Raw genomic sequence first — 12,466 nt, forward strand, 5'->3', positions numbered from 1 at the left:
TCTTTTTATCTCCACTGGAGCCTCATTGTGTATGGTACAAACTGAAAAGAAACAGAACAGATGTTCAGTCATTCAGGACTCCTTTATAATGCAAAAAGGGCTTCCATTGATCTTTTCATTTTTATTTTCTCTTATACACCCACTTATTCTGTGATATTTGTAAGTGTTTGATCAATATTATTAATGGTAAAAAAATTGAAAACTGAGTAGTTCAAAGCAAAATTAATTTGTTTCTAATGCTTTAAGAAAAGGATAAGGAGCCAACACCTAAGTTCAATGTCTTCATTCAAATGGCAGCTATAAAATAAATGGGACACATTAGTAGTTCAGATATACTGATTTTATGTCAAATTAAGATATAGTTTCTCCCAAAGAAACCAGGGAATTGTATTTTGGTGAGGAATCTGAACATCCTCTATTAGAGAATCCTGGTCTTGGTTAGAATTGCTCAGCTTCCAGGGTTCCTAACGGACAGACTATGGTATTAAGCCAGTTTTTTAAATAAAGAAATTGTACAGTAGACATGGTCTTGAATAGCATTCTGAATCTTTGGTTAGAAAAAATACAACTTTAAATACTAATCTTTATGAAAACTTAAAAATGTAAACTTTTATTCTGTTTCTCAAGCATAGGTAGGGTTGCCAAGTCCAATTCAAGAAATATCTGGGGACTTTGGGGGTGGAGCCAGGAGACATTGGGGGCGGAGCCAGGAACAAGGGTATGACAAGCATAATTGAACTCCAAGATGGACAATTATGCCGCTGATGGACATCTGCTCCATATTTTTATCCAATCCCCTCTTAAAGCTGGTGATAAGTCCTCAAGTGAAATGTGGATCCACCCCCCAATGCAAATCTGCACTCCGCCATGGTCCTGCATCTGGCTGAAATCCCAAAGGCTTTGATGACCAACCCTTTCCTATTGGCAGCTCTTTACCCAAAGGCGGGGGGGGGGGGGAGCCTGCAATTTGCAGACGCTAAACCGGGAAAGCCAAAGCCCAGCGACTGGCGCCCTAGAAAAAGGCTGATGTTTCCCCAGGAGCAGGCATTGCTAAGCGGCGGGCGAGCGGAAAAGGCCGGCACGTTGAAGGGAGCCAGGCCTGGGAGTGGGAGGGAAGCTGAGGAGAAGCTGCCGGAGATTCCGGCCGGGCGAAAGCAGGCGGGCGCGTGTGAGCGGCAGTAGCGAGGAGGGAGGCGCCAGTGGGAGAACCGAGCGAAGAGCCCTCGAGCCGATCCGGCCTGTCTGGAGCGCCCGCCGGCACGAGAGGGAACGGGGCAGGGAGAAAAGTTGGGTTCTCTCGGCCTCCATTTGGACGCCACCGGGGGCTCCTTCTCCTCTTCCTCAGCCAGGCCCTCTCCCCTCACTCCCTCCTTCCCCACCTCGTCACGCAATCCCCCCTTCCCTGTCGCCACTCAGCGCCTGCTCTGCCGGGGGTTTCCTGAAGTGGCTCTGCTGCAGCCCCTGGTAGGAAGCGAGGGCGCAGGGGGTGGTGATGCGGCTGGAGCCGTCGATGCCTGCGGAGTGGCTGCGGGCGCCAAGGCGGCGAGCACAGCCAGCAGCAACGGAGCAGAGGCTTCCCCCTCTGGTCAGCTGACTTGGAGGCGGCGCAGGAAGCAGTTCCCCCCACCCCTCCACCCCAGCTTCCAAATGTTTGGAAAGCGGGGGAGGGGGCTGCAAATCGGGGGGTCCCCCGCCAGGGCGGGGGTGGGTGGGAAGCCTAAGCATAGGCATGACATATAAGCATTCACGTGTACAAATATCGATTTCAAATCAATCAAGTGGGGGGGGGGGAAGCAGAGCATGTATATCTCCCATTTAATTCTGGAGATTTTCACCCCAACCCTCTTTTTTTGCAGTATGAATTGGTTTGCCAGAATGTCAGAACTACGTAGACCAGGGGTGTCAAATGTCCAGCTTGCAGGCCAGAATTGGTCCACCCAGAGCTTTAATCAGACCCACGTGGCTCTTTTTTTCCCCCTCTACCCTTTGAAACTCCAAGGCTACCAAACTTCCATGCTCTTTCTGCCTTGGCTTTGCTGGATGCAGCAGGAAGAAAAGCTGCAAAGAAAATGTAGAGTGGAATTTCCATGAAGGTCTCTGTGCCCAGATAAGTAGGGCCAAGAGACCTTAATGGAAAATCCATTCCATGTTTTCCTTGCAACTTTGTCTGTGCTGCAATGTGTTTCAATGGAGTGGAGATCAGTTTCACTTTACAGTGTTCCTATGGCTAGCTGAAGCTTATGCTTCCTGGAGTTGTGTCCTTGCAAATAGAGGGCTGAACCTTTGAACCAGCTTGGTTTTAACTGATTTATTTAACTTAATTTATGAATGTAATTTAATTATATTTTAACTGTCTTTTATAGTAATGACTGTATTTTATTGTAATCATGGTATATACCATGTCCTGTGAGCCGCCTTGAGCCTGCCTCTGCAGGGGAGGGTGGGATATAAAATAAAATTTATTATTATTATTATTATTATTATTATTATTATTATTATTATTATTATTATTATTATTATTATTATTATTATTATTATTATTATTATTATTATTATTATCATCATCATCATCATCTCTGGTCAATGGACCTGAGAACTGGTGTCTAGTGAGTACTCTACACACACTTGATCTTAGCCAAAAGGTTGAGAAGTGAGTACTCTAACCTGGGAGCCCAAGCTAAAGGGAGAGCTACTGCCAATCTGACTAGACCTCAGGGGGTGGGGGGAAGCTTGCAATACCATTTCATTGTTTTCCCAGGCTCAGAGCATTTTATATTTTTAATTTCCAATGTGTACCTTGTGTTTTCTCTTGATGTTTTATTTTAAAAATTGCATTCCCGAACCCCACTATTCCCCCATCTTTCATATTTCCCCAGGCTCAGTGCATTTTTTTATTTTTTGTTTCTGCTGTAATCCTTGTGCTTTTTATTGATGTTTTATTTTAAAAATTACATTGCAAAACTACCTTTCCATTTTAAACCAAATATTGCAAGAGTTTTAAGCATGTTTGTATTTTAAATTAAAACATAATATCTTTAATTGCATTTGTCTATGCCCTTTATAAAGTTTATATCTCTGCTAGCTTATTTTATTGTGTTGGAAGCCGCCCTGAGCCCACTATGGGAAAGGGCGGCCTATAAATCTACGGAAATAAATAAATAAATAAATGCCTCACATTACATTTCACGACACACATGGCTTGGCCCCACAAAATCCCATTTGTATCAAATCCAGCCCTCAAGAAGCCCCCACAGTAAAGGCGAGCAATGTCCATATAACTACTTTAGGGTTATTGGCTTCAATTAGGGTTATTTGGGGTTCTCCTGGAATTACAACTGCTCTCCATGTGGCAGAGATCAATTCCCCTGGAGGAAATGGCTACTTCAGAAGGTGAGCTCTATGGCATTTGATCCCTGCTGAACTCCCTCCCCACACACTGCCCCCAAATTTCTAGATTTTTGCCAAGCTGAAGTTGGCAACTGGATTTCATTTTTTCCCATTTACTCCGGAGAAAATATAAACTTCACTCTTCTCCAAAGTAAAGAGAAAAGCATGAGGTGGCTATAGGTGACACATCTACCTAGACCAGGGATGTCGGAACTCATGTTATGGAACTTTGTCAGACAGGGCCATTTGTGTCATAAAATGTAATGCCAGGTAGTGGAGATCTGAAGTTTTCTAAAATTATAAAAAGCATAGACAAACACAATTAAAGATATTTTACCAGTATCTGAATAAGCATGGAATTGGTGTGTTCCTGGTAAGCATCAAGTTGGTGTGTCCTCACCACAGGTGCAGAGGAGAACAGGCTTCCTCAGGAGGTGGTGGGCTCTCCTTCTTTGGAGGTTTTTAAACAGAGGCTAGATGGCCATCTGACAGCAATGAAGATCCTGTGAATTTAGGGGGGGCAGTATTTGTGAATTTCCTGCATTGTGCAGGGGATTGGACTAGATGACCCTGGAGGTCCCTTCCAACTCTATAATTCTAATCCACATAGGCAGACTGGAGAGCCAGGAGAGCTGCCTGGAGTGGGGAGGAAACCCTTTCCCCAATCAGCTCTCATGGTCAATGTTCTGAGCCATCCCAGGACCCATAAGAAAGCATGAAATGGCTGCGCACTGCAAGCTTCCCCCCCCCACACCGATGTTCCCTCTAAGCTGCAGAATCTTGTGAGCAAAAATTCTACTTTGTGAGTTCCTGGCATTAAAGTTGTGAGCTCCTGGTATTAAAGTTGTGAGCTACTGCATAAATTAGTGTGCTCTGGGGTCATTCTTCCTGACCTAAGACAAAAATTTATGAGCTGGAGGCTAAAAATCTGTGAGCTAGCTCATGCTAACTCAGCTTAGAGGGAACACTGCCCCCACCCCTCCAGTCTAGAGTGGCAGTGACTCTGCAGAGTCTCAGGTTGAAGTCTTTCTTATAAGCCACAGCCTGGTCCTTTTAACTGGAAGTACCAGGGATAAAAACTGGGACTCTCTGCATGCCAAGCAGAGGCTCTTCAGCTGAGCTACATCCCCTTCCCCCAAACTAAAGTCAACATGAATGAGCCCAGCAAAAAAAGAGAAACACACACATGCACCAGTGTAGCAAGGGGAAGCATGAAGGAGGCAAGGGGGAGGCTGAGCCAGTTACACTCAGGACTGTCAAGACAGAAGAAGTCCAGCCACCCCCCCCCCCAAAAAAAAGATAGTTTAAACACCCACCCACTGTAGCAAGGCAAAGCACTGAGGAGAGAAGGGGAGGAAGAGCCAGCTGCACTGGGGAAAGCCCAAGGCAGAAGAAAGAAAGAAAGAAAGAAAGAAAGAAAGAAAGAAAGAAAGAAAGAAAGAAAGAAAGAAAGAAAGAAAGAAAGAAAGAAAGAAAGAAAGAAAGAAAGAAAGAAAGAAAGAAAGAAAGAAAGAAAGAAAGAAAGAAAGAAAGAAAGAAAGAAAGAAAGAAAACATCCACTGTAGCAAGAAAAAACACAGAGGAGGGGAGGTGGAGCCAGCTGCGTCCAGGAGACTCAAGTAGAAGCCCAGCAAAAAATTAAAAGAAACACCCACTGGAGGAGGGAAGGGGAAGGCAAAGCCAGCTGAACCAGGGAAACCCAAAGTATATCAAACCAAGCTTGTGGGCCATATTAAAGCTAAGAACACACACAGCATGACAATGTCATCCAGAAGTAACATCATTGCGGCCGGCATGTTGAACCAGGAACGCTCTAGGATTCTTGTAAAAAACTCTATGGTACCATAGAGATTTTACTCAAATGCTAGAGTGTCCCCAGCACAACATGCCCACCATGATGACATTACTTCCAGGCAATGTCATCATGTTGGCCACGTCAAGCATTGATAGAGCTTTTGGGGGGTGGGAATCCCCCTGCTGGCCAGCTCCATGCCAAACAAGAGGAAACCCTGACCCCAGCAGAAGCTTGGTAGCCCTAATTAAAGCCCTGGGTGGGCTGGTTCTGGCCCGTGGACTGGTCTTTAGGCACCCCTGATCAAGAGACTTCCCCATAGCCACCACAGAAAGCTAAGCATCACCTTCAAAATGGCAGCACTACATTCCACCCCTCCCCAGCCTTTAAAGGACTTTTTTTAATTTACAAAGTTGCACTGCATTAGAGCTGCTGACAAACTTGCTTCTTATGGTACATTATTATGGACATCTAAACAATACTTCTGCTTTGGCTTTGATGTAAATTTTGAGCTTTCAATTCTAGTGATGTAAGCGTGAGAATGTTTCATAAGTGCTTAGTCAAATAACTTACGAAAGTACATTTATAAACAATATCTGCATCACTTACTTGGTCCAAAGCTTATGGAGAAAGCAGCAGTATAAACAAGCAAGCTGGCTAAAGAGAGCCATTTCAGAGCTGCTGGAACTTCCATAGCTCTTGTTTCTATATGGGATTCAGCCTGGCTTGTGACAGAGGCTGTGTCTTCTGTCACAGCTGTGCTGTTCTGCTCCCCTCTATTAGCAAGTTGAACCTTCCATCGTGAAATTCTGATAGATGAAGCCATGCCGGCAAATTGGTCCTCAAGAGTCTCATTGGTGAAGGTCAGCGTTCGTACCTTCTGGAATGAAGAATCTTCTAAAGACTGGTTTTTACAAACAGTAGTGAAATTCATGTGTATGTTAAGTGTCACCACTCCCATGGTGACCAACGACACAGACATGAGGGATGAACCAATACAGAGAAACATCTTGCTTCCTATGTGGTCCACAAAAAGGGTAGCCGGAACTGTACTGATCACTTTGACCATTCCAACACCAGTGGAAGCCAGACTAGCTGCCTCATTGCTGTGAAATCCAGCTGATTTCAAGACAGTGGATGCATAAAATAAGATGTTAGGCTGTCCTGTTGTCTGTACAAAAAACACAAGAGTGATTCCTATCAGCAGCCGGGCCCTCATGTTGTCTTTTGCACGGAAGAGATCAAATACACTATATTGGTGCTCTTCTTTCAAGGAAGATTTGATCATAGCCAGTTCTTCAGTAGTGTCTGCAGTTCTCCTCAGCTTTCCAAGTACTCTGCTAGCATCTTCATCAAAACCTTTCATAACCAGGAACCGAGGACTGGGTAGAAGGAAGTATAAAGCAATGGCTTGCAAGGTGCCCAGTGGAATAACAAGACCAAACATGTACTTCCATCCACTGTAAAAGCTAGCAAATGCATAATTTGAAATGTAAGCAAAAAGAACACCTACTACAATCATGAGTTCATTCAAAGATACCAGCAAGCCTCTTCTGTGCGGGGGGGCAATCTCTGCGATATACACACATGTTGCAACTGAGGAGAGTGAAATGGAAACCCCTATCACAATCCGTCCTATTATAAGTAGTCCATATGAGGCAGAGAGTATCAAGACCAGACTGCCCAGTACAAGTAAACACGATGCCATCATAATGGTCATTCGTCTCCCATATTTGTCTATCAGGAATCCACCAGTCAATGAAGCTAGCAAAGCGCCAATTAGAAGAGCACTTACAACCATTTCCTGCTGCTGACATGAAAGTGCTAATATGCTAGTTAGCTGAAGAAGGGCTCCAGAGATAATTCCAAGTTCATAACCCATCAGAAATCCACTGACAGCAGCAATGGCAGATGACAGAAGAGTAAGCATTCCGCAGCCTGGAATAAAAGGAAATCAGAAGAATAAAAGGACATTTTAAAAAATCAAGTTAGTTCATCATTATTATCATCATTTTCAGGACCCAATGTTGTATGGTATTGGACTAAGACAGGGGTCCTCAACCATTTTGAGCCTGCAAGCACTCTCACACAGTGTAGTGGGCACAACCACAAAATAACTGTCACAGGCAGTAGAGCCAACTGCAAAATGTCAGGGGATCAGGTTATTCATAAATTTAACTCTTTGATATTTCAAGCAGAAACTATGTTTAACAAGAGTTAAAGCTCTGTTTATCAACCCTGCCCAGCAACAGCCCTATTTGGCACTGCCCATTTCTAATGTACTTGCTATGCACTGTGAAAGGTATTGGCAGGCTTCATGGCATCTCACTTGGAACCCTGGAGACCCATGTTCAAATCTCCATTCTAAAGAGAAGAGGTGTGAAAGAAAAGGGGAGAAAAACACAACCCAACACAAGAAAGGTAACCAAAAAGGTTGAGGCAAAGACAAAGAAACTAAAATACAGCTACGCTTGTAGTTCTAATGCACATAATGCACGCTTGTAGTGCTAATGATAATATAAGATATAATTATTAATTCAAAAGAGCTAAAATATCATTTAAAAATACAATCCTATTGTTCTTCATATGAGTACCTAAGCATAATTCAAAGACAAATGTCCAATCATATAATTTGTAGCTTTTAACCTGTATTTATTTATGAGACTAGATGGCCATTTGACAGCAATGTTGATTCTGTCAACTTAGGCAGACCATGAGAGGGAGTGCAGGAAGGGCTGCTTCAGTACTTAGTTCTTGTGGCCCTTTCTTACACACCCAAGGAAATGCTGATTGCCACTTTGGGGCTTGGTCAGGGATCCTGGAGGTTTTTTTTTTTTTTTGCCATCTTCTGGGTATGAATCGGGTCACTGGGGGTGTGGGAGGAGGTATTTGTGAATTTCCTCATTGTGCAGGGGGGATTGGATTAGATGGCCCTGGAGGTCCTTTCCAACTCCATAATTCTACGACCTGCTGAATAGGGTTGCCAACCAGCCAGCAACCCTGAGGGCATTCAGGAGTGGGAATCTTAGAGGGTTTTTGGTTGTTGTTGGGTTTCTTTGCACATCTTAAACATCCCATGGTGTCACTTCTGGTTTTCAACAAAGGTAAAATCAGTACAGCAGCATAATGCCAGAATATGACTCCATTTCCTCTCCCTGGCACTTCAGGCACCAGCAGACAATGAGCCAGATTGCAGAAACAGCACAGCAGAAGGCCCACTACTGACCAGAGATGCTAGTTCCATCTGCATCCAACTCAAAATGAACAACTGCCCAGTGTCATGGGGCCTCTGGGATGACCTCCTGTATCCTAATGGGGAGCACCTGTAGGAAGCGCAGGAGTCCTTTGTTACTGCTCTGCTCTGCTACTAACCACAGGCATCTCTCTTACCAAGAAAGGACAGCATGTTGAACATATGAAGCTGCCTTAAACTGAATCAGACCTTTGGTCCATCAAAGTCAGTATTGTCTTCTCAGACTGGCAGCGGCTCTCCAGGGTCTCAAGCTGAGGTTTTTCACACCTATTTGCCTGGACCCTTTTTTGGAGATGCCAGGGATTGAACCTGGGACCTTCTGCTTCCCAAGCAGATGCTCTACCACTGAGCCACCGTCCCACCCCATAATGTTCTGAAGGCCCATGCAATATTATATAAACTAGGATGCTCTACCATTTCTTAGTAGGAGAGATGTTTAGAGGATGGACTGATGTATAACTATTTCTTGCTTGTTTAAGGTCTGTCAGTTGTGACAAGGCTAAAAAGAGCTTCAAGGAGTCAAGGTTTCATTCCCTCCCAGAAGGAAATGGAAGATAGCCCAAGGGGCCCTTGAAACATTACTTCTAGAATAATCTTCCATTTCCTGGTCAAAGGGATACTGGTGGGAATGGAATAGCAAGTAGCCCTACCAACCCCAACCCCAAAGAGATTACGCTGGTAAGCACGATGTGTGTGTGTGTGTTTATGTGCGTGTGTACTCAAGTTTTTGTTGTGCTGTCTGATTGAGGGGAAGGAAGAGGTGATGGCAGTGCTTTTATTGGGGTGTGCGGGGCACTGGAAGGCATCTTGCTCAGAGCTCCACAAAGCCTGGATCAAGCCCTATTTATATAGCTAGATCTCTGTGGTTAGAATCTAAGAAATTGCCTTTCGAGATCAAACAATGGTTGGTGCAGTCCATCTAGGGTTCCCAAAAACCCAGGTGGGGGCAGGAGATCCCCTGGTAGGGAGGTTTCAGGGTCATCAGAAAGCAGGGGTGAGGAGGGAAATGTCTGCTGGGCACTCCATTATTCCCTATGGAGACCGATTCCCATAGGGTATAATGGAGAACTGATTCACAGGTATCTGGGGCTTAGAGGGGGGCTGTTTTTTGAAGTAGATGCACCAAATTTGTAGCATAACATCCAATACCTCTCCTCAAAACACCCTCCAAGTTTCAAAATGATTGGACCAGGAGGTCCAATTCTATGAGCCCCAAAAGAAGGTACCCCTATCTTTCATGATTTCCAAATGAGGGAAGGCATTTAAAAGGTGTGCGGTCCCTTTAAATGTGATGGCCAAACCTCTCTTTGGAGTTCAATTATGCTTGTCACAACCTTGCTCCTGGCCCCACCCCCAAAGTCCCCAGATATTTCTTGAATTGGCAACCCTAATTCCATCATTCTGTTTCCAAATTTGTCATCCACATTCCTCTGGGAGTTCACGAGGAGGGAAATATGGTAATAGATATTCCCTGTTCATTGTCGCCAGCATTTGATACTCAGAGGTACACTACTTCAAGCAGGAGCTCTGATTTAGCTGCCTTTATATAAAACTTACATACACTTCCTCCCCAATTATTTGTACAATCATCTCAACTAGTTGTTATCTTGTACTAGTGAGCTAGTTAAGCATTCCCTGTATAATGTCCTACCGAGTAAAGTTGGACCCATTTACAGATCACTAATGTCTGGCCACTTAATTATTAATTCGTTTAGATAACTTTGTCTCTAAGAGTTACACAGGGGAAAAAGAGACCTAATGGAGAACACATGCCATTTAATTTCCAAGTTGCCAATGTAAACTTAGCCTTCTACAGCTGTAAACACTGTTTATTATTACAAAGCAAAGTAACTGCTCACATTCTGCCTCTAGTGCACTCTTTGTACTGCTCATTCTTGTTTATTACTGTGCACTCTTTGATGGATAGTTGTTGCTTATTATTGCCAGGCCCTTTCTTTCCATCAGCCTAATCATTTTCCCAGCATGTTGCTGGTTGTCCCACAACAGGAGACCAAAGTCACAGTTTTTTTCTGCTGGTTTCCTAGCAAAAGATTCTGAAAACACAACTCTGTAGAGGAAAAAGGAAGGGTTCTCAGTATATGGCTGAAGAAATCTTCATTTCTTAATTGCTATAGCCATTATTCATTTATTATATCTGTACATTCCCTTTTGGTCCAAATGGTTCCGTTTAGCTTACAGCAACAGCTGAAACATTATAAAAGGCATCATAAAATAACATCAAACTCAAACTCAACATCAACCACAGCAGAATAGCATTTAACTAAGAAATGAATTCTGAAATCCTTCAGTCACAGAGTAAAGCCAGAAATCCAATAATCTCCTTTTCTTAGACAATGGCATGTTTAACTGCTGCATAACTGAGGTACAGTTCATGAACCAAAAGGTCATGATCCATGGTTTATGGAGTCGACCTGTTCAAGACAGTGTAACAATTAGGGTTCCCAATCCTGCCCCCCCTCAATGGGGGCAGGGGTTCTCCTGCTTTTGGGGCCTCCAATTCACCACCATGCAGCTGGCCAGTAGGTGAGCCCTGCCCCCAAAGAGCTCCAGTGCACCCGACATGTTGTGTGCAATTATGTCACCTGGAGATGATGTAATTGCACCAGGCACATCATGCAGGGGACACTCTATCATTTGGGGGAAACCCCTGTGTTGACCATAGAGTTCACACACCCCACAACACCACATTTGTAGAGTTCACACCCACACACAACATGTCCAGCATGATGATGTCATTTCCGGGTGATGTCAGCACACTCGGCATATTGGGTACACCAAAGACTCCAGGAGAGAGGACTGGAGTCCTCTGCTGGCAGCCAGGTAAGTCCTGGAAACCCTAGTTACAATTTGCACTCCTCTATAAGGACAACCATGGCCACAAAAGTGCACATGGTATCCACTGCCTTTAACTAACTTTGGTTGCTTTGAAGGCTTGCCAGGCTCTATAGCTTTACCATACAGCTTCAGCCAATTCCCAGAGAGGTATGATGCAACTTCCAGGTTTTTCCAGACGTGACGTCATGTCATCACTGACAGCATCTTTTTTTTAAAGCCTCCCGCTGGCCACTGGAGTACCATCAAACAAGGTCTTCACGGGTGGGTAGGTGGTAATATGGTCACCCTGGCTATAAATTAAGTAAATATAAACTTTTAAAAACCCTGCTTACGTTATCAGGTCTCCCATCTAACAGCATTACAGGGAAAGATGACAGTAAGACCCCGTTTATTGACCAGCCTGGAACCAACAGCCATTTTGGCTTCTCCTATCACAAAACCACCTCCTGCAGCGGTCATTAGGAAACATTTATATAAATTATCTAAGAATATTTATATAAATTATATAAGTATTTAAAAAATTATATACATTATCTAAGAATTTACTACCCTTTGTTTGTTTTCCTCTTCCCTTTGTGGTATGCTGTGGGCAATTTTTCTGAATTCTAAATTGCCTTAAAAGGAAGTATAACAGAGCTGTTCGAGGGAGCTTTTCTATAAAGATAATGGGTAGGGTAGCCTGGCATGGCCTGGCAGGGGCAGTGATCATCATCGCTGTGCCATGATGTCACTTCTGCCATGACCCAGAAATGTCAGTATGCTATAACACTCACCCCCAAACAAAAATGCTAAAGAATCACCCCAGCATGATGCAAGCACTCCCAGGTCACAATGTTTGACAATGAAGTGACAATGTTTTGTGGCAATGACAATCACTGCCCCCCCCACACACACAATTTGGCCAGCTTGTGTCCATCTGCCAACCAACTGAGCATCAGTGGGCAGCAGCAAAAATTGCCAGGAGTTTACCCACCATAAACAGGCACTTGGCAAACCGACCAATAGGGCCATACTATTTTATTTATTCAAAACATGTATTAGCTGCCTTTCTACCTACAGGAACTCAAAGTGGCTTACAATGCAAGCACAAATGCATAAAATATTAAAAATCCAGAAATAAAAATCCGCAATTTAAAACTGTCAGCAGCTTTAAAAGCCACTAAAACTGATCAAATGTC

The 12,466-nt window shown here is 43.9% G+C and overlaps 1 protein-coding gene across 1 annotated transcript in view; it reads right to left on the bottom strand.

Annotated features, from left to right (window-relative positions):
• The window catches only part of SLC2A12 (solute carrier family 2 member 12), a 57,478-nt gene that overhangs the window by 26,820 nt on the left and 18,192 nt on the right, over positions 1-12,466 (bottom strand). The window contains exon 2 of the mRNA XM_060239734.1: positions 5,789-7,117. Within this exon, the coding sequence (XP_060095717.1) occupies positions 5,789-7,117 (1,329 nt within the window). The remainder of the gene's footprint in view (positions 1-5,788; positions 7,118-12,466) is intronic.

The sequence above is a fragment of the Heteronotia binoei genome, chromosome 1 (genome assembly GCF_032191835.1).
Source record: "Heteronotia binoei isolate CCM8104 ecotype False Entrance Well chromosome 1, APGP_CSIRO_Hbin_v1, whole genome shotgun sequence".
NCBI classification, from domain to species: domain Eukaryota; kingdom Metazoa; phylum Chordata; class Lepidosauria; order Squamata; family Gekkonidae; genus Heteronotia; species Heteronotia binoei.